At 44.4% G+C, this 22,063-nt stretch overlaps 3 protein-coding genes across 3 annotated transcripts in view; 1 reads left to right on the top strand and 2 right to left on the bottom strand.

Annotated features, from left to right (window-relative positions):
- Window positions 1-143: 143 nt before the first annotated feature.
- LOC115622932 (membrane-associated protein Hem) lies at window positions 144-3,956 on the bottom strand. Its single transcript, XM_030517060.1, has 2 exons — window positions 2,623-3,956; window positions 144-2,567 (listed from the first exon to the last, which is right to left on the bottom strand). Exons 1-2 carry the CDS (start codon window positions 3,800-3,802, stop codon window positions 373-375), a joined length of 3,375 nt encoding a protein of 1,124 aa, XP_030372920.1. The 5' UTR covers window positions 3,803-3,956; the 3' UTR covers window positions 144-372.
- A 152-nt stretch (window positions 3,957-4,108) lies between these two features.
- Window positions 4,109-8,582, top strand: LOC115622829 (isoleucine--tRNA ligase, cytoplasmic). The gene is made up of 7 exons (XM_030516907.1): window positions 4,109-4,184; window positions 4,241-4,399; window positions 4,473-5,091; window positions 5,302-5,934; window positions 5,999-6,849; window positions 6,922-7,414; window positions 7,490-8,582. Exons 2-7 carry the CDS (start codon window positions 4,251-4,253, stop codon window positions 8,441-8,443), a joined length of 3,699 nt encoding a protein of 1,232 aa, XP_030372767.1. The 5' UTR covers window positions 4,109-4,184; window positions 4,241-4,250; the 3' UTR covers window positions 8,444-8,582.
- Window positions 8,583-9,824: 1,242 nt separating this feature from the next.
- Window positions 9,825-22,063, bottom strand: part of LOC115623150 (teneurin-m) — a 222,303-nt gene continuing 210,064 nt past the window's right edge. Inside the window, exons 5-8 of the mRNA XM_030517360.1 lie at window positions 21,600-22,011; window positions 20,863-21,408; window positions 20,597-20,804; window positions 9,825-18,706 (exon numbers count right to left, since the gene is read on the bottom strand). Of these exons, the coding sequence (XP_030373220.1) occupies window positions 13,096-18,706; window positions 20,597-20,804; window positions 20,863-21,408; window positions 21,600-22,011 (6,777 nt within the window). The 3' untranslated portion in view covers window positions 9,825-13,095. The remainder of the gene's footprint in view (window positions 18,707-20,596; window positions 20,805-20,862; window positions 21,409-21,599; window positions 22,012-22,063) is intronic.

The following is a 22,063-nucleotide window of genomic DNA, read 5'->3' as shown; positions in this document are numbered from 1 at the left end:
AACTATATGAATTAGTGGCCCAAATTGAACCAAAGATGGTATGTCGTCTTAGGCGGCCAGAATATACAAATACAAAGTAAATTCGAGTTTATGCCAAAAAATATGGATTTGGGACCAGTGTGCACAGGTAAATAAAATATATATTTTACAATTGGGTTTACATATGTATGCTCTTTATTCATACTGTGTGTAAATGCAGAGTATCGTTTGCACGCATATCAATAAGACAAGTAGTAATTTTTTAGGTATGTTTAACAGTAAAGGATAGAGTACATATAATCGTATGGATTATCAAAAAATGCTATAAAACTACGGAAATACTCGTTCATGTTATTGTAATATACTCGTACGATGATCGCTCTACGACCCGCCCTACAGGCCAAGTATCTGTTCCTGTTTATAGACGCCGTGATAGGCATTGCGTATTAGAACATAGGGGAAGCAGGACTCCAGCAAATCCATGGTTAGAAACGGCGACTGTTTGACAATTTCGTCGAGCAGCAAATAGATAGACTCGCGATTACGGGTGGCTTCCTTGTCGGACTCCTGACCCAAACGCAAAAGCGATGAGCTGGCCAAGGCTAAGAACTCCTTCATGCGATCCTCCATATCATTTTGTCCGCAAATTGTGAACAGAGCGCCAAAGATGTTGTTGATAGCCGCCGCCATGCAATGAGTATTATTCGAATGTCCATCGATGGTAGCTCTGTAGAAGGAGTTTTCGTTGCGTGCGAGTTTCGGTATGGAGACGGCCACAAAGACCATCAAGAGGCATGCAGTCAAGTGCTCGCCCTCGTCAAACTCGGGCTTCTTCGATTTGAGCGTGGTGGCAAGTGTGGGATCAACCTTGCAAAGCAAGCCGGCGGCCGAGGCCATTTCGGAGGCTACACGTATCTGATCTCCACCCGGCAAATGCTCCTGGAAATCCTTCACAGAGCTTAACAAGAAGGGAATGCGCTTGTCCAGCACATCCACCAGAGCCTCGTGCACTAGATTGCGGAAGCAGATGATCACTCCAATAATGATCATGCGCTGCAAGACGCGATCAACATCCTGAAGCCGTTTGAACTGCTCCTTCATGACCTCCGGTTTATCAAAACTGGTACGCAGTGTGATCAGAACCTCTTTATTGGTTCCAACCAGTACCTTGAGCTCCTGCACTTGATTGGCAATGTGCCACATAAGCGTCTCGTTTAGCGTCTTAATGCCGTAGGGGCCCACCAGTTCGGCCAAAGCCCGCAGCTCGTTCAGATCGGAGAACTCCTGCGGATTGAAGGGCACCCAGCCCTCGGGTGAAATGGGCACAAATGCCTTTTGATTGATTGAGAACACAATGCTGCCGGCAGACACTCGTTGCAGCAACACGTCGCTGTACCAGGTGTTGTACAATGCTGCGATAGTCTTCTCGCCATGCGAGTCAAGCGCCTGCGTCTGTTGAAGCAGGCAATTGTTAAAGACTCGCGTCACATCGATGTGCACGTAGTTCTCCACCGTTTGCAGCACATTCATGTAGGCGCGCACTGAAGCCAGCAACTCTGAGGGCTTAGCGATTTCTCGCGTCTCCTGGTTGAACATAACCATTCCGACCAGATCGCGCGAGAAGCGATGCTCCAGATTCTGGCATAAATATTCACGTGGGGCAAATGCAAACTCCCACACATTTACCGTTGGGCAGTAGTTTATGGCATAGCACAGTTCTGTGAGCGCCATATGTAGCTTGTCCATGGTGGTTAGATCCTCGCGCGTCTTCCGGTAAGATTCGTCGCCTGGCTTGCGAATATCGTCGAAGTGTTTCGACTTGTTCTTGTCTTTCTTTTTGCGTGCGGACTGGACCGACAGAATCTTGGCGCAATGCTTGGGCAGCAATGCGTCGGCCATAGTGCATTGCTCATCGCATATGGTGGTTATAATGTTCTTGGCCTCCTTGGCCATTTCTTCCAGAAAAATGTTGACAACGCTCAGGGATCGCTCGCGTATGTGATGCCTCTCCTCGGGACACATTTCATGCGTGCAGTTCTGGAAATGACTGCAAATCAGTGGGAAAGCGATTATATAACGATTCTGTGCGGGAAACTCCAGACACATGTGGAACTGATCATCGAACATTTTGCTGTAAAAGCAAAAGATGCTCAGATCCGATGTCTCCACGAGTATTTCGTCCAGATTGTCGACGACACGAGTGTGAAATACCATTGAGTCGAGCAGGCGTGCCAGATCCACATGCTCGGTTATTCGTAGCGCAGCCTTGCCAACGCTCATGTACGTCTGCAAACGAAACCAGTCCAAGCGGAATGGCCTAAAGTAGAACAGCTCATTGTCTTCCACCTGCTTGACAGTCAGACTGGCAGCCGTGTTGTACAGCGAGCTGAAAATTATGGACTCGTCCTCCGGACACATCTGAAGACTCTGCATGCGTATGTTCAAGTCGGTGGCATCGAAACCGGACAAATATTGCACGTAATAGCGTTGCATTACTTGGCTGTATTTGCGCACCAGAGCGCGCAGCTCTTCCATATGAAATAGCAGCTCTGGTAGTTGCCGATCAACCAGATCCTCATTGCTTTTGCCTATAAGCAATAGTTTTAAATTTCTTTCAATGAATTGTATTTGAAAAAATCTTACCCTTGTGCTTAAGAACGGGTGGATTGTCGTTATGGCGCAGCAGCCAAAGGATCTCATCGCGCGCCAGACACAGGCCAATAAATATAAAGATGGCCTTGGGTCCCAGAAGGCCTGGCTGATCTGTCATTATGAGGGCCAATTCCTTAAGAGCAGTGCGCAAGAATTTTCGTCGTTCCCGATGCATCAACGCGGCTTTCTGCACAGCCGTATTGTAAGCCTCCTTGACCTCGCTTATGCGTTTGCTATAGCCTTTGATGCCATCGAACGTGGCTTGTATATACTGATGTATTTGCAGCACTTCATCTCGAAACAGTGCTACTACCCAACTGGACTCCAGTGCCGACAACCATATCTTATTGACCTCCGGATACTGACCGAGCATTTGATGATTCAACAACAAGCCAAATATGATCCAACGATCCATGGCCTCCAGCGATATGTACTCGCAGGACATGGTGTCAGTACGCACCGCCTTCAGCAAGATGGCAGGATTGCCCACCAAGCTGAGTTTTTGCATTTCGCGCCACTTGTCTGCCGGCAAGTTGCGCAGCCCATAAATGGTGGTCAGTGAGCGCAGTGCGTTCGTTAACAGCCGCTGATGTGGAATGAATTCTTCAGGCAGTTTTTTGAGCGGCACTTCGTAGTCGAGTATCATTTGGCCCAAACGTGGGAATCCGGTGTCCGCTTGATTATTCTGCAACTCATAAGCGGCATTGTAGAGGCCGAGCACTGCTTTACGATCCTCCACACGCGACAGCACAATCATCAGCGATACGTAGGTGACCACCAAGTCGAGATAGTTCTTGGTCAGCTCAAAATTGAGCGTAATGTCCAAGTGTATTTGGCACGCGTCCATAGTGGTAAGTAGTTCGCACACATTGTCCTTAAAGTCCAGCAGGTCGACAAAGGTGTGGTAATACAATGACAATGATTTAATAATCTCCGCTTTGATGTTCACAATAGCGTTTAGACCCTTAACATCAATGTTGGGAAAGCGCTTTACAATAAACTTGATGGACGACTCCAAAGACTTATCGGAGAGAAAGCCCGGCTTCGATTTTGTGTCGCCGCACGCTTTTTTGATATTGTAAATGCGGGTCAGTATCCCCAAGCCGCGATCATTTAAGATTATCAGCTTCTCGGCAATCTTTTGTTGGTTGGGAAAAATTGGGCGTGCCATATTCGTTTCCGCTGCTGACGCAGACGTCGTCACACAAGCCGATTGAGGCGCTAAAGACTGTGGCTTGATAGCGCTATATACGCTAATTAACGTTTTAATATGCGGTGCGGATTTTAAATTCACCTATATAGAACTTTTTTTTGTTTATTTAGCTAATTTCAGAATGGTCCCAGAAAAATGTACACATTGCTGCTGCTTCTTTCTGGTTTGTGCGTTCACAGTGCACAGTTACAATTAGGGCTGCATGCATCGATAGACCGTGTCGCTTATCGATAGCACAAACATATGTGTCAACGTTCGGTGAGAGAGCGAATTTGTTGAGTGCACGTTGTTTGCCATCGCAGCAATTTTCTGCATAAATATTCTGGTTGTGACATAAAAGGTAAGCAGTTGTCCTAAATTAAATCGAGGAATTTGTTCATAATAAACCTTGTACAGTTTGGCCGCAATGAGCGATTCAAAGAAACTGCAACGCAGCGACTTGTGCCGTGTTCCAGAAACCATTAATTTTCCGGCTGAAGAGGAAGCGGTGCTAGAGCAGTGGCAAGAGACAAAAATTTTTGAGAAGTGCAGTCAGCTCTCAAAGGGTAGACCTAAGTGAGTACTTCCCGTGGCAATGCGGTCCGAAATTGCGTCAGCCAAAATAATGATGAAATTGTTGTGTACATAGATACACCTTTTACGATGGGCCGCCATTTGCAACCGGCTTGCCGCATTACGGCCATATTCTGGCCGGCACCATTAAGGACATTGTGACACGCTATGCCTATCAGCAGGGCTACCATGTGGACCGTCGCTTTGGCTGGGATTGTCATGGCTTGCCAGTGGAGTTTGAAATCGACAAGCTGCTCAACATCCGCGGTCCGGAGGATGTGGCAAAAATGGGTATTGCCGCATACAATGCGGAATGCCGCAAGATTGTCATGCGCTATGCGGACGAGTGGGAGAAGATTGTGACGCGCGTGGGACGCTGGATTGATTTCAAGAATGACTACAAGACGCTGTATCCTTGGTACATGGAGTCCATCTGGTGGATCTTCAAGCAATTGTATGACAAGGGCTTGGTTTATCAGGGCGTTAAGGTGATGCCCTATTCGACGGCATGTACAACATCCTTATCGAACTTTGAGGCTAATCAGAACTACAAGGATGTTGTGGATCCTTGCGTGGTGATTGCGCTGGAGTCGGTAACGCTGCCCAATACCTACTTCCTTATATGGACTACCACGCCTTGGACACTTCCATCGAATTTCGCTTGTTGTGTGCACCCCACAATGACGTATGTTAAGGTGAGAAAAAAGACTTCTTGCCCATAAAATGAAAGCATTATCTGCCAACGAAATGTGTTATCAAAACCATAGTCGGTGCGAAAAACTTCGGTTTTTAAATATATATATCTCTGTTCTTAAGAAAGTCTTGGTGCCCTGCTCACTAATTCTTTCTTATTCTCAATTCTTACCGGTAAAAGGTAATTAAGATATATTTCTTGTTATGTGCAGGTGCGCGATGTTAAAAGCGATCGTCTCTTCATATTGGCCGAGTCCCGACTTTCGTATGTCTATAAAACGGAGGCAGAGTACGAGTTGCTGGAGAAATTCGAGGGACAAACACTCAAAGGTCTCCACTATAAGCCGCTGTTCCCCTATTTCGAAAAACGCGGTGCCGAGGTCAAGGCTTACCGCGTGCTAGTGGATGAATATGTAACGGAGGATTCCGGTACGGGAATTGTCCACAATGCGCCTTATTTTGGCGAGGACGATTATCGTGTGTGCCTGGCAGCAGGCCTTATCACAAAGTCCAGCGATGTTATATGCCCTGTCGACGATGCAGGTCGCTTTACCTCCGAGGCGGTCGATTTTGCGGGTCAGTACGTTAAAGACGCTGACAAAAACATCATAAACAAGTTGAAAGCTACGGGAAATTTGGTGTCCAGTGGACAGGTGAAGCATAGTTATCCATTCTGTTGGCGCTCAGACACGCCACTGATCTACAAGGCTGTACCCTCGTGGTTTGTACGCGTGGAACATATGTCAAAGAACCTGTTGGCCTCCAATGCACAAACGTATTGGGTGCCGGACTTTGTGAAGGAGAAGCGCTTTGGAAATTGGCTTAAAGATGCCAGGGATTGGGCCGTAAGTTTGAATACAAGTACAGCAAATCAGTAGCTGTTCATGCTTTTCTAATCTTTCCCTGCAGATCTCTCGTAATCGTTACTGGGGTACTCCCATACCCATCTGGCGTTCGCCCAGCGGTGATGAGACCGTAGTCATTGGTAGCATCAAGCAGCTGGCTGAGTTGTCGGGCGTGCAGGTAGAAGATTTGCATCGCGAGAGCATTGACAATATTGAGATACCATCATCAGTGCCTGGACGTCCACCTTTGCGCCGCATTGCACCCGTCTTTGACTGCTGGTTTGAATCTGGTTCTATGCCCTTTGCCCAGCAACATTTTCCTTTTGAGAATGAGAAGGACTTTATGAATAATTTCCCGGCGGATTTTATTTCGGAAGGCATCGATCAGACACGTGGCTGGTTCTACACGTTGCTAGTCATCTCGACGGCACTGTTCAACAAGGCCCCATTCAAGAACCTTATTGCCAGTGGCTTAGTGCTGGCTGCCGATGGGCAAAAGATGTCGAAGCGCAAGAAGAACTATCCCGATCCCATGGAGGTGGTGCATAAGTATGGAGCCGATGCCCTACGCTTGTACTTGATCAATTCGCCGGTGGTGCGAGCTGAGAGTCTGCGATTCAAAGAGGAGGGAGTGCGTGACATTATCAAGGATGTATTTCTGCCTTGGTACAATGCTTATCGCTTCTTGCTTCAAAACATTGTACGCTACGAAAAAGAGGATCTGGGCGGTCGCTCTCAGTATTTCTACGACAGAGCGCGTCATTTGAAGAACATGGAACAGGCATCGGTCATAGATGTTTGGATCTTGTCCTTCAAGGAATCGTTGCTGGAGTTCATAGCCACAGAAATGAAAATGTATCGTCTGTACACAGTAGTGCCGCGACTAACCAAATTCATAGATCAGCTCACCAATTGGTAAGACATAGCGGCAAATGCCGACTCATGATTTCTAAAAAGTATGCAGCTATTTTAAATGTTTATTTTTAGGTATGTTCGCCTCAATCGCCGCCGCATTAAGGGGGAACTGGGCGCATCGGAGTGCATACAATCTCTGGACACACTTTACGATGTGCTCTTCAGCATGGTGAAAATGATGGCTCCCTTCACACCTTACCTCACTGAATACATCTTCCAACGTCTGGCCCTGTTCCAGCCGAAGGGCTCGATAGAAAATGCAGAGTCCGTTCACTATCAAATGATGCCCGCCATTCAGAGAAAGTTTATTCGCAGCGACATTGAACAGTCGGTTTCACTGATGCAATCGGTTGTTGATTTGGGTCGTGTCATGCGCGATCGTCGTACACTGCCTGTCAAGTATCCGGTCTCCGAAATTATTGTCATTCACAAAGATCCACAAGCGTTGGCTGCGGTAAAGAGTCTCCAAGACTTTATACTTAGCGAGCTGAACGTCCGAAAACTGACGCTGAGTTCGGACAAGGAGAAATATGGCGTAACCTTGCGTGCTGAGCCAGATCATAAGGTAAGCTTGTTTATATATTTCTTGGCCCTTTCCTTGGATACTGTTATAATTTGAGTTCAAATTAATTATTTTCAGACGCTTGGCCAACGCCTGAAGGGCAACTTTAAAGCCGTGATGGCGGCCATCAAGTCACTCAAAGATGATGATATACAAAAGCAGATGGCGCAGGGTTATTTCAACATTCTGGATCAGCGCATTGAGTTGGAGGAGGTGCGTGTAATTCTAAGTACGTCCGATCAAGTAGGCAGCAACTTTGAAGCTCATAGTGATAACGAGGTGCTGGTACTAATGGATATGACGCCAAATGAGGAGCTATTGGAGGAGGGATTGGCACGCGAGGTGATCAATCGCGTGCAGAAGCTGAAGAAGATAGCTCAGCTAATACCCACCGATCCGGTGCTTATATGCTATGAATTCGAGAACAGCAGCAAAAATAAAAACCAAAAGGAGGCACAGGAAGCACAGGCACAACTTCAAAAAGTACTTATCAACTATGCGGGCATGATTAAAACGGCCGTCAAGTCGGAGTTTTTGGAATATACGGACGAGAAAGCGGGCAAGAAACACGTTATTGCCAGCCAGCTGTGTGATCTAAAAGGTGTGCCACTGACCCTGTTCATTTTATCGACGCAGGATTTGCAACTGCCCAGCCTGCCGTGGCTAAATGTGGCGCTGAACGCAGATATAAAGCCACGATTTGGCAACAGCAGTAAGGCGTCCATATTATTGCAGCACAGCGAAACCAAGCAGTTGATAACGCCGCAAATCCTGCGCCGTGAACTGGATCTGCTGTTTGGTCTCTACGGTGTTAGCTACAATATGTATGTGCTCGATCAAAAGCAGAAATTTAGCGAGCTACGGAATATTGATATAAGTCTCAGCGGCCAGCTGTTGGTGCTCGCACGTAATACCGATGCCCTAAAGCAGTCTAACTATCAGGTAACCATCGGACCCTATTCAAGATTTTTAAATCAACCTTCTGGAAGTACGCTGTTTACCGAAAATCCCACTGGTCACAATCTGGCGTAAAGGACTTGTTAAAAAAAGCCAAAACTTCATAATCGCTTAAATATTTGTACAAGAAATTTAATGAACACGTAATGTAGCTGGCTTTAAGTAGAAAGCTTAGCTTATTTGTTATTACATTTAAAATAAATTGTGAAGCACAGATATTTTGATTCTATTATTATACCCTATACCCAAAGTTTTGTGCGAATGTATGTAACACACAGAAGGAAAAGTAAACAAACATTTGAAATGCAAACAAACGCCATCCTTACGGTGCATTGCGAAACGTAAACAAACTGGGATCCTCCTATTGGCTGCATTTTAGATGTAAACAAATGAAATGTAAACAAAAATCAGCTGTTTAACTTTAAATAAACAATCAATGCATCCACCTACTGCTCATTTATGTTCACCTGGTAGATAGTGGAGGTTTATGTGCCGCTAAAAGGCCGCCGGCAACCGGCAGGAACAAAATTTGCTCGGTTTTGGGACTAATTTCAATGGATTTCACCAGGGGATCATAAGTGAGCAGGAAGTAAACAAGCAGGCTGGGATTTAAATTGCGAATGTGAGCAAAAAGCAGAGGCTCACAATAGCTGCGCCAACCCAGCGGTGCTTTCCAAAAAGTAAACAAATTAAAGTTGGGTGCGCTACAAATGTAAACAAATTTGGGCTCTCCTATTGGTTGCATTTGAAATGTAAACAAACGCGATCCTTACGGTGCATTGCGAAAAGTAAATAGAAATCAGCTGCTTCGCCTTTAATAAACAAACAATGCAGTTGCCTATTGGCCATTTATGTTCACCTGGTAGATAGTGGAGGTTTATGTGTCGCTAAGAGGCCGCCGGCAACTGCTGAAATTGATTTTTCCGATTTTTATATGAAACTTCCAAGCGTTACATGTCTTCATACACCAGGCGCGCATAAGTCAACAGCAAGTAAACAAGCCGGCTGAGATTGAAATTGTGAATGAACACAAAACGTACTGGTTCACAATAGCTGCACGATCCTTACGGTGCTTTGCGAAATGTAAACAAATTGGGGCTCTCTTATTGGTTGCATTTCAAATGTAAACAAATGCAATTCTAACTGTGCATCCCGAAATGTAAGCAGAAATCAGCTGTTTAACTATAAATAAACAAGCAATGCATTTGCCTACTGCTCATTTATGTTTACCTGGTAGTCAATGCTGGTTCAAGTGTAGTTAAAAGGCCGCCGCCAACTTGGACAGTGATGACGCATGTTATTCACAGCATGCCCATTTCTTAAGCAATACATATATAAATTATAATCGTTTTAAAATACAAACCTGGCTTCGACCGTAAGCCTTTTAGAAATAAAAAGTCTATTGCATTTGTTTTTTTTAATTTTCATTTTATTGAAATCGCTTTTATTCGTATTATTAGGTATTATATATATTTATGTGGATGTATTATCATTTTTTGTGGCTTGCCATAAATGTATTTCATATGTATACAATTAATGCTTGTTTTTGTTTTGTTCTTGCCATCAATTGCTTTTATTTTTAAAATTAGATTTACTTTCTGCATACCGTTCTGATTGAGTTTTGAGACAATTTCACACATACAATTTAAATACTGATCGTAATTTTGTAATTGTTATTATTATTTCTGTTCGTGTACGAAACACTTGAATATTTACGTATGTAGCTCGTGTGTGTTTGTTTTCAAGGTCTGTGGTATTTATAATTAATTTGAAATTATGCTCAATCGAGGAATGCAGAAAATTTGCAGTTCATTTGAAAAACAATTACTGTTTGATTTAAAGTTGGGAAATAAAATGTGCAATAAGAAAATGTAAGCAAAAGAATATTGATTTTAATTTCTCATCTTTTAACTTGCTTATTTCAGTCAGAATGTTATGCTTGCCTTGTTTCGATCTTGCTGATTTCAATAACTTTTTTTTTAAATTTTATTTTGGTTAATGTAATGCTGCTTAATTTTAATTACATATACATTTATATACTTTTGCTGCTATTTTACAATTTTATGTTGTGTGAGAATTTCCCTTTGATGTTGAAGTTGCTTTCTATTTTTGGAAAACATGAAAATTTGTGTTTTTCTGCGCTCGCATTTTCAATTCGTTTTGTACACAACATTCGTTTCACTCACGTGATAATTAATTTTCGAGTTTCCCCTGCTTCGCTTAAGTATAGTGTTTAATTGTTTGTCATATTTCTGTTTTTCTTTTCCTTTCATTTATAATTTTATTTAATAAAATTACTAACACTTTAGCTAATTACTACGCTTTCATTTTACTTCCTCGATGCCGAAGACACCGACGACGACGGCGACGATGCTCGCTCATTTTCACAATAGTTAGGTGCTAATTTTTTTTTTCGATTTCATTACGAGTTTTCAAGTTTTTAAGCCTAAGTCTTAGTGGCTACGTGTAGTTCAGTGTATATATTACAAGGTGTTTGCTTTTACGGTTATATGGGACTTTATATTATCTTTTGTTTTTGTTCTCATTTGTATATTCTTTAAGACTTAATTATGCGCACTAGGGGTTTATGCTAGTTTATATCTCAATAGTCAATAGATTTTAGTTTAGTTATAAATAGTTTAATAATGTTAATAATTATAAACATAAAAATGCCAGCAAAATGCCAACGACTTTAAGTGCAAAGTTTGCTGAAGAAAAAAAAAAACAATATTTGGGACCGGGGAAGTTGCAGTTAAATAAACTCAATAAAATAATTGTTGTAAATATTGCTTAACTGAAAACCATCAGTATTAGGTGTATAATCTGTCGAGTAAAATAAATGCGTATAAAATGCATTGCTTTTAAAATTAACATGGCAAACTGACGAAACTAAATATTGCATTTTGTTTGTTTAAAAACTATAAGTGTAAAATACAAAATATGTTTATAATAACTAAGTTGAAAAAATTGAGAAAATAACTCAATTTGTTTAAAACTTTCCTCTCGGTTCACTTTCCTCGTTACTTTGATTTTTCTTTTGCAACATTTCATGCAAGTCTTTCGCTTGCGTTCCCATATTGTTAATGAAATGAAATGTTTAGAAATATATCACAATTTGTAAAAAGTTGTTGTTTAATGCATTTTGCGTTCTGAATAAATTCAACATTAATCGTATAACGTTAGACAATGGGTCGGAAAGTGTCATTTCAGCGGAGTAAGAGTATTAGAGAAGCAGTCAGTAATTGTTTAGTAAGGATTATCAAGCGTTCAACTGTTAAGAGATTTCAATTCTTTGCTTTTTGGCTTGCGGCTGAAGAAGTTAAGTAGACGCGCTTTAAAGTCCTCTGAATTCGAGCATTCGTTGAAGTGAGTGTGTGAGTTGATTTTCAATTAAAATAATACACAAATGAAAATCAAATTATACAAATAGTAAACTAACAATTAGGCGTTATATGTTAAAGCATAGTTTAGTAGTTGTAGTTTTGTTTGTTGTTGTTGGTATTTTATATACATATTCAAAGCGATTTTTATGAAAACGAAGCTGCTGCTTAAATTGTTCACTTTGTGTTTCGTTTTTTCTTTTCTTGTTTTTTTTTCCATACATACGAGTGGGCTAAGCTAAGTGGTTACTATTCGTGGCTGTTGTTGTTTTTGTTTTTGTTGTTGTTGTGTGTGTGTGTGGCTTTAAACTTTTTACATTTAATTACGTTTCCTTTGAGTTTATATCTGTATGTGTATGCACGTCATATCAATATTTATTTCCATCTTACTAATTTTATATATGTATGCATATATATACTATATGGGATGTTTTTCTTTCTTTTCTTTTTTTCTTTGCTATTTAATATTTGTTGCCTATTTGTAGACTAAACACAAAATCCACAGGGGACAGCATCATCAAACTAGTTTTTTTTCTGTAATACGTATATATCTTTATAGTATATACTATATATAGTATTATATATTGTGCTCATGCTGTTGCTCCTTTGATATACACATGTATATGTATGCTTTATACAAAACTATATGCAACGAGTTGTGCGAAGACTCGCAGCTGCCTCAATACGAGTACGCTGATGGCTCGTATATGGCGCTCAAATGCGATTAGTTGCTTGCTTTACACATCGATTACAATCAATTACAATCAATTACAATCAGTTACAATCAATTACAATCAGTTACAATCAATACAATCAGTTTTAAAAAAGTACATTAAACATTACACATTCGATAGACATACTTGTATGTATGCCACATTAAACATACGCTCTGTAGCCTAAACTCAACATCAATTTATAGATTTTTATAATTAATATTATTATTATTTATATGTATGTATATGGTTTTTTGTTCGTTAATTCGTTCGGTAGTGAGGGCTGTTGCTGTTTCATTTGCTGTTGCTGTTGCTGGTGCTGTTTATGTTCCTGTTCCTGATCCGATTCTTCTGACTCTAATACTAAACTTTAAACTCAATTAAAGTTCATATTATGCTTTTAGTAATATGTGTTGCGTTTGAAGCCATCTGCCGTAGATCCTCCGTCGATCCTCGATTGGGGATCCTACTGCATTTCACCTACAATTACTTACAAAAACTCCACAGTCTCGTTGCTATCATTGGGCGGCGACCTTAAGTCGGTGGCCACCTCGCCCACCTTTATCAAATAGTCCTGCTCCAGCTCGCCGTACTCGTCGTAAGCTTCGCTCCACTCCAATGCCGGCTCCTCCACTCACGCACCCAACTCACCGATGTATCGCTGCTGTCGATGATTGCTCTGTCGATGGCTGACGCCTGTCTTGCGGCGCTTGCGCTTCGCATCACGCTGGAAGGCAACGTTGCCGGGATCGTCGGCCAGTTGTGGATATTTGTGTATGCTGTGTATGTCGATGCCGATCCAGCCATCCACATCACCATGTTGAACCAACTCCTCCTTCTCCTCCTCGGTCCAGTCGCCGCGTCCCTGGAAGCCGGCAGCGACCAATTGCTTCTCCAGCTCCCAGGCACGCTCGACGGCGCGCTTGTGAGCATGCTTGAGTATGCGGTGCCTCTCCTGTTCTGGGTCGACACCATACTTGATGATGACAACTGCATCGGGACCGTGCAGGCGCAACTCTTTGGCCGCACTGCCACCATGCTCGCTGATCTCATGGGTTGATATGTTGAACATGCCGCCCAGGCGACGCAGCTCCTCGTTGTCGTCGCGCAGTTTCAGCACATTGTCCTTGACAAAGTAGAAGACGTCCTGATCGTGTATGCTGAAGTGCAGGTCGAGGAAGTACGAGTTGTTAAACACCGAGCTGACCACGTCCTGCACCACGCTGTTGGAGCCATCGACGACACTGACCAGCGCACGACCGCCTATCCTCGAGAGTAGCACGCCCTCGCCAAAGACGCCACGACGGTAGCTGACGCGAGGCAGCAAATTACGCATCTTGGGCTCCATCTTCAGCAGCGGTTTGGGCACAAAATCGAAGTCGCTGAACTTCTCGTTAATCTTCTCCACAATGCATTCTAGGCCAGAGATTACGCCAAAGTCTGGGGCTAAGGTGTTCGACTTGATGGAGGCCTGTGGCATATATTGGGCCTGCTTGGTGTACCGACTGCTCTGCATGTTGTTGAGATCGTATCCAAAGAGCTGCAGCCAGGCATCTAAATCGATCATGTAGTTCTGGGGCCGGTTGCGATTAATGGGATCGTTGTTGTGGTAGCGGTAGATGAAGACATCGGTGGGATTGGACATTTCGGTGGCCAGAGTTTCCCACAGTGGGGTCATCCACTGACCCACAGTGGGATCGTATTGCCTGCGCTCGGTGTAGATTAGTTTGGTGTGCGGATCAATGAGACCGCCATGGAAATCGATAGGCACAAAGAACTCTGGATTGGTGTCCTTTATAATGCGACCGAATGGTGTTCGCTTCAGCTCCTTTACAATGCCACCGTTCATATCGAAGAAGGCCAGTGGTGAGCCATTCTGATCGGTGGCTACATAGAACCGTTGCTCGGCATTCTCTATCGCCATCAGCATGTCGCGATCATCATAGTAGAACTTTATGGTCTTGGCCAGCTTGGGGAAGTGTACGTGCGTGACTAGCTGTGGCGTTTTCGGATTGGCATAGTAGTACTGAGTGACATTGCCTTTGCTATCGTGCCAAGCGACCAGACGGCTGCGGTCATCATAGTAGTACCAGCTTTGGAAGCGTTCGCGTTCAAAGGCGTGTATCAGTTGACCGCGATTGTTGTAGCGATACTTTTGTTCTCCACGTCGGACCACAAATCCGCGAGCATCGTAGTTATTGAACTCTACTTCGCCTAGTTGGATAACGCGATCGCCAATATCGTAGCCGAGATTGAATTTCTCGCCCTGATCAACAATTCCCACCGTGTTGCCATTCTCGTCGTACAGATACTTCCAGTTGTTGGTGCCCAACACTTCGATTACATGGCCATCCGCATTGTAGTTGATCTTGTCGAAGGCGGTTGATCGCCCAAACGTCGTCTTTTGCGACTTGATACGATTGCGCAGATCATAGTCGAGCTCCAGACGGAATACGTCCAGACTCTTGATGTTCATCAACACGCTCTTCACGCGTCTATGCTGGTCGTAGTCCACAATGGTGAAGAACTGCTTAGCCGAGTCCTGAATCACAGTGCGATTGAAGGCATTGCGTGTGATCTTCAGATCCTGCACTACTTCTAGCTGGCCGAGATTCTGGCTGTACTTGTAGCGTGTGGTTGGCAATTCCTTATCGTCGATTGCCATTTCAATTCCGCTAAGACGGGCGTTACCATCGTAGGCATATTTATAATGCGCTGAAGCTAGAGAGTTCTTGGATCCAAAGCGCAGTTTCTCGTCCTTCAATATGCCAGCATGATATTTGAATTCGCGACGTAGCTCAAAACCTGGCTCTTGCACCTCCACAGACTTGACCAAGCTGGTGGTATCCTGGTAAGTGTAGTGGGTACTCGAGAGTCCAGCTAAAATGGTTTCCAAGCGACCAGCAGGATCATGCACAAACGCTACCTTGCCGGACTGATGCGGATGGATCTTGGCCAGTATTTGGCCCTCATCGTTGTATAGGATTTCAAACGGATGTCGGTTGATCGGCGAGTAGTATTGGTATTTGAAGAAACCGAGTGATGTTTGCAGAGAGAAGGAGTGTATGTGACCGCGAGGTGTTGTTAGACTCTGCAGTGCACCCGCATCGTCGTACTGCAGTAAATAGTCAGAGCGTCTCGGGGTTGTCACCTTCAGTGGTAGGGAGCCGAAAGTATCTTTAAAGGCATACACCATCGACGAGCCGTCGCCATATTTTATTTCATTAAGTCTTCCATTGCGATCAAAGGTGTACGCTTCCTGGAGAACGCCCCACTTCCAGCTAACCAGACGGCCAAAGCGATCATACTCCAAATCGACATCTGCGTAGTCACCCGACTGGGGACGGAAGCTGACAGGTCGCGAGGTGCGGTCGTAGGTAACATTAAGTAACTCCTGCTTGTCATCCACCATCACCACCACCGATTGTGTCTCACGATCGTACTCCAGCGTCAGCACGTTGTCGCCATTCACACGAAGTTTGCGACCTACTTCGGTCACCGGTCGCGAACCCTTGAGCTGCTTGCCAATTGGTTGCTGACGGCGTACGAAATAGCGCCACTCAAAGCGGTTTGCAAGGTCTCCAGCAATTTCGGTGCGTTGCTTGGCTGGCACTGGGTAGCTCTCACCCAGTAGTGGGCTCTGCTCGCCCAATATGGCGTAAGGCATCACTTCCATTTGCAAATTGTGGCCCCATGGTGTAATGCTTGTTGTGGAGCCGTCCATGTCGACAGTGGTGCGAGACTCGGCGGCACCATTACGTACAATGACGGTGGCACCTTGAATGAGCATTGACAGCTCCTTTTGTGCATTCTCCGATACCTTGACTTGGGCACCCTTCACGCTCAAATCGAAGCTCAACTCAATCACACGTCCAGTTGGAGTCACTGCCGATGTCAAGCGTCCGAATTCATCGTAGTTGTATACATACGAACGTCCCGTGGAATCGAGTTTGGTTTTGAGCAGACCCGTGGGTCCATGGTACTCATAGGTGACATTGTAGTTATCTGGGGTGCTTAGTTCGTGCAGCATCTTCATGCGGGTCATGCGCAGACGACACTTCTGACCTTTCGTGTTCTCGATGGAGTTCACTTGCGAGCTGTAGTCACGCAAGAGGAACACTTTGTTGCCTGCTGCGTCCGTCACTGTGCTCAGCTTACCGTTGGATGTGTTGACGTTGTAAGTGAAGACGTAGGTGGTTTCGCCGGTCAAAATGTTGCGCGTGGACACATGCTGGCCAAAGCGGTTGAATATATAAATCTCCTGCATATCGGGTGCATAGATTTCATACTCGCGCGATGGACTGGCCTCTGGTATGCTGGACATGACCGAGCGTATGCGATAATTTGCCTGATCGGCAATGTGCACGTGTCCATCGGGTGTCACGGCCAGGGCAGCAATGGTGTTGAACTTGGCACTGGTCGCCAGGTAGTGCTCCGCCTCAAAGCAGTCACAGCCGCGCTCCAGGCAGTTGCATTTGGACTCGGCGCCGGCAAAGGCGGCAATACGTCCATCGGTGCCGATCACACGCACGCGATTTATGCGCTGCGAGTCGCTCTCCGCAACAAACAGTTCACCGAGAGGTCCAAAGGCAATGGACTGCGGGGTTACCAGAGTAGCGTGCGTAGCCAAGTCTGTGTCGTAGGCAGTAGAGGCGGTGGCACAGTGAAGCGGACGTCCCGAAATCACTCGAACGCGTCCATCGGGCGTCATGCGTAGGATCATGTGGTCGTCGATAATATGCAGTGTGTTATCCATGGGGGACACAGCTAGTTCGGTTGGCCAGCGCAGATGCATTTCCTCGAGCTTTAGCGTGCCCTCGCAGGGTATTGGTTTCCAGTGCGACTTGTGCATGTGATTGCCTATGAGTGTCGTCACGATGCCGTCTCGATCGACCATGCGAATGTTGGTTCCATCGGCAAAGTACAGTATATTATCACTGGAGATAGCAATTCCCTTAGGGTAAGCCAGCTTAGCGTCCTTAGCCAGCGCTCCATCGCCGCAGTGCGCCTCATCGCCAGGCAGACAACGTTCGCCCGAACCCACAACGGCCTCCCAATTCAGTTCCGGCTGTGAGTAGTCGCTCGTGTCGCGCACTCGAATGATCTGATGTGATTCCGGATCGGAAACGTACAGAGTGCCGTCCAATGGACTCAGCGCCATGTGATAGCGGTACGAGACACGTGTGGCGTTCAGTTTGACGACTGTACGAATGCTGCCATCGGTCATGATGCGACGAATGTAGTTGAAGTCACCTACGAAGAGGCTGCCATCGGGGGCAGCTGCAAGCGCAACTGGTGCCAGCAAGCGTTGCTTCATGGCTAGACCGTCACAGTCCAAGCATTCCAGTGGTCGCTGATGCCCATCACCCATGGTCGTTAGGATAATGCGAGGCTTGTTTCGCAGATAGATGTTGGAGCCATCACCCTTTTGCAGAATACCCTCGTGGAAGTTGTAGCGATGATGGATGTCCAAGTTCCAGCCGCCCACCTCAGAGATAGACATGTCGTGACCGCTTAGTTTGGTGGTTTGTATGTCCCAGACAATGTCCTTGCAGTCGGTGTATTGATAGCCAACTTTGACAACGGCTGTGGTCACACCATAGACTCTCTGTCTGTAGATGTTAAGGCGATTCCAGGCATAGGTGAACTTAATGCCCGGATCAGCCTCGAACACACGCTCGAACAGAATGCCCTCGATGGTAATGCGCAGATGAATGAGATGCAACGAGGCGGGAATGCTATCGGGCGTTAGTTGCAGCTTAATGGTGGACAGGTAGCCAGCGGCACGGGACGAATGGTAGACGAGATTGAGACCAGTGCCAGGTATTTGCAGGGACTCCTGTATGACTTGAGACTCTGCAAGAATAGCGCTGCGATCGGGGCATGCGCCCTGGAAGCCATGCTTCCACGAGGCCAGCACGACGGGTTTCATAAGATCGTAATCGTGAGAGAAGCAAGTATGCGTCGAAGTCGTTGCTAAACCCTTTTCCTCGGACGTGGACATCACCACTACATCGATGATGACCACCTCATTCCAGGGTACTTGCACAATGCGCGACTGTGGACGGAAGGGTGCTCGTCCAAACTGCAAAGTTACAGCGCCGCCACCATTCACCATCAGATCGAACCAACCATCATCGCGTGTAAGTGTAAAACCTTCCAATAGGGTTGTCGTTGAGACTCGCACCCCCACCAGGCCCATACCCAGTGAGGTTACGACACGACCGCGTATAACTGCCGAGCGACTGTTGGGGAGGGGCAGATAAAAAAATCAACAATTAGTTAAGTGGCATAAACAAGAACACTATAGATATATCTGCTAACAAGCATATCGAACTTATGATTCGAGAACTAAAACACTACGAAATGCTTAGATAAAAACTAAATAATATCATCAAGAGAACTGAAAATATGTTCAAAAATTCACACGCACAAAACATAAGACTCGTTTCAACACATAAAGGTTTTACAATTTGAACAATATATATTGTACTTGTATGTATGTTTATAGATATATATATATATGTATAAAGTTAGATATTGGTGACCTAGAATTGACCTATGTGTGAGAATTGTCATAGCTTATTAGTTAAATAAAACCCAAGGTGCTTAACGCATTTGCTGGTTGCTTGGTCGTAGTATAAAGAGTAGCGAATGAACGAGTTTCTGTGTCTGTTGGAGCGCGAGAAATATGTAATTGAAAAAAAATAATACAAATAATCTACATTGAAAGGTGGCCTTTCAAAAGAAACTAAATAAGCTATGCTATAAACTAAAAAAGGTAAAAATAAGTTAATACCATTTTGAGTCAAGTACTTAGAAAAATATGATTAGGAATTAGAAATTAGAAATGAAAAGAAATGAGTGTACCAAACAACCATCGAGAATAAGTAGTAGTAGTAGTAGTATTTTTAGTACCGCTTTTCGCTTGCTTACCTTGCATTGAAATAATTCCAAAAAATGCTGTTAGTATTTGTTTTGATTTTTCAAAATACAGCGAGTAACGAGTAGCACAAGGCATTCGTTAGTTCGTACAAAGCATTTGGAATTTAATTTGGGTGTTTGTACAAAATGTGTGTGGGTGTGTGTGTGGAATTAGTAGCGAGTGGAGGTAGTACAGTAGTAATAGTATTAATTTAGTTAGTTATATGGATAATTTGGATTATTTTTTGTCAATTGATTTTTTAGGGCGCGCGTGTTGAGAAGAAAAAGAGAGCAGAGAGAAAAATAATTGAATTAGCATGATTGTTTTTTTGTTCGTTCTCTTAGCAGAAACGGTTTCTATTTAAAACCCACTACCGAAAATATTAGTAGAAAATTCTTAGAACAATTTTAATTAGATGTTAATGTTTCGATCTTGCCGAAAACCAAAAAATCCCTTCACAAGGAAATTTATCACAGCACATGTTTTATCTCTTTATACAAAGAAAACCCCCTATTTATACAATAATACCCTTTATGATTAAAATTAAAAATTTTCGGACTAACATCGGCTTCATTAGTTTAGTTTACTTATAGTTGCCTTGTGAAGGGTCGATATATACTTGTATGTAGCATTAATCTTAGCTGTACAAAAGTGACTTAAAGTGTTTAGACCTAATACGGGACTCGTTTGTATATAGACCTTAACAATTTGGGTATGTACCCTACTTAATATTAAATGCATTACTTAAAATTTTGGAATACTTCGATTTCAATTTGTTCGTTCAGTTTTTGGGTATTGTTTTAACAAAGGACATATAGGGATTTTTATTTACAAGATTTAGATTGGGAGTTGGGTATATGTGTTTTATCTGATGGATATTTTTTCGTTTTGTGGGATATTTTTAGACGAGGGCACGAAAACAAAAATGAAATATTTAACATAGAAAAATGATTAATTATGCAAACTATTTAGATTATTGATACGTATATTTTTTCGGTAGTATACATTCAGCTAATTTTTATAATTTACAGCACATTGAATGTAGATAATTAATTAGTGGGCCCCGCATTGGGCGCCGCTTAGCTGACCAATTGAAAAAAAAACTATGCACAGCTTTTGACTTGTTGCAAGAATTTACGATTTGGCTTTCTTTTTTTTTGTAAACTTAAAACAAACGGAAAACATAAATTGGCAACTAGAAAGCACTTACCTTTCATTGAACGTTTCGAGCTTGGCATAGTTTTGTAAGCTGCTTTCGTCGATGAGGAACTTCATGCGTTCGAAGAATGAGGCCGTTATGGCCGGAGGCTGTTTCCGCAACAGCACATCGATGGGTTTCGGCGCAGAGACACACAACTGGGAGGTCTTGCACACATGGCTGGCACAGCACTCGGGATCTTCGCAATCAACTAGGCCATCTATTGCGTGAGAGATGAGTTAGGACTTTAGTAATTCGTGTAATGTTGCACAACTTACCCTTGTCATTGTCCTTGCTGTCGCCGCAATTCAATTCGAGCGCAATGCCGCAGTCTTGTCCATCCCAGCCTTCGTAACAACGACACTCCCATTGACCCTCACCACTGACGCGACACTGTCCATGGCCAGCACAGCTGTTGGGACAGCCCTCAATCGTGCAATGCTTGCCATTCCAGCCGGTGACGCACAAACAAGTTCCATTCTTGCATTGTCCATGCTCATTGCAACGGGCATCGCACAGTTTTGTGTTGCAATACTCGCCACCCCACTCAGGATCACAGGCACAGGCATCGCCTTCGCAGCGGCCATGCTGGCCACAGTCCAAGTCGCACAGCTCTTTTGAGCAATCGTCGCCACTCCACTTCGACTCGCAGGTGCAGGTCTGGGAGTCCAGATCAAAACTACCATGGCCCGAGCAGTCTGGCAGACACTGCAGAGCATCCTGATCCATGGTGGCGCAATCGGTACCTTTCCAGCCTTTCTTGCAAATGCAAGTACCATCCGCACAGAAACCATGACCTGAGCAATTCGGATGAGGACAGTCAACTGAAATTAAATAAGAATTAGTAACAGTTCTGAGGAGTGTGTTCGAGAAACAATAATATCTTCAATTTCGTGATACGTTTTCAATATGAAGTCCCGATCAAATCGAGATTAAATAATAACTAAATCGAAATCAAGACAGTTTCTTTAGAGGGGCTTTAGAATTTTCAATAAGTGGGAAAACTCTCTAATACCTTCTTCACAGAATTTTCCCTTATAGCCGCGCATGCATTGGCACTTGCCGCTGACGCAATGACCATGGCCATTGCAATCGGCAACCTCACACTCATCATGCCGAAGGGAGCACTCCTTGCCCTTCCAGCCCGGATTGCAAATGCATTCGCCGTTGATGTACTCGCCATGCTGGGAGCACAGAACTGGGCAGACGCTCTCACTACAATCGTCGCCTCCGAAGCCGGGATTGCACTGACAATGCCCGAGCAGGCACTGTCCGTTGCCGGAGCAGCCGTTGGGACAGTTCTGTGTCATATCCTCGGCAATGGCCGCATAAAAAGTAAGCTCCTGAAGATCCCCATCGTCGTTGTAGAGCGAGATGAACCAATGACCCGACTCCATGTAGCGTGTAACTTCGCGCGTTATGGACAACTGCAGGCAGGTAGGCAGGCAGGCAGGCGAGTGATTGGCAAGCGAGTGACAT

The sequence above is a fragment of the Scaptodrosophila lebanonensis genome, unplaced genomic scaffold (assembly GCF_003285725.1).
Source record: "Scaptodrosophila lebanonensis strain 11010-0011.00,11010-0021.00 unplaced genomic scaffold, SlebRS2 tig00000043-arrow-pilon, whole genome shotgun sequence".
NCBI lineage: Eukaryota > Metazoa > Arthropoda > Insecta > Diptera > Drosophilidae > Scaptodrosophila > Scaptodrosophila lebanonensis.
This window is presented reverse-complemented; position numbering and strand designations above follow the sequence as displayed.

What these genes read in the sequence shown, in the direction of transcription:
- LOC115622932 (XM_030517060.1), bottom strand. Translation starts at nt 3,802, where the DNA reads ATGGCACGCCCAATTTTTCCCAACCAACAAAAGATTGCCGAGAAGCTG. An exon ending in ACCCGTTCTTAAGCACAAGG is followed by an intron (nt 2,568 to 2,622) that starts GTAAGATTTTTT and finishes TATTGCTTATAG; the next exon opens with GCAAAAGCAATGAGGATCTG.
- LOC115622829 (XM_030516907.1), top strand. Translation starts at nt 4,251, where the DNA reads ATGAGCGATTCAAAGAAACTGCAACGCAGCGACTTGTGCCGTGTTCCA. An exon ending in CTCTCAAAGGGTAGACCTAA is followed by an intron (nt 4,400 to 4,472) that starts GTGAGTACTTCC and finishes TTGTGTACATAG; the next exon opens with ATACACCTTTTACGATGGGC. An exon ending in ATAGATCAGCTCACCAATTG is followed by an intron (nt 6,850 to 6,921) that starts GTAAGACATAGC and finishes GTTTATTTTTAG; the next exon opens with GTATGTTCGCCTCAATCGCC.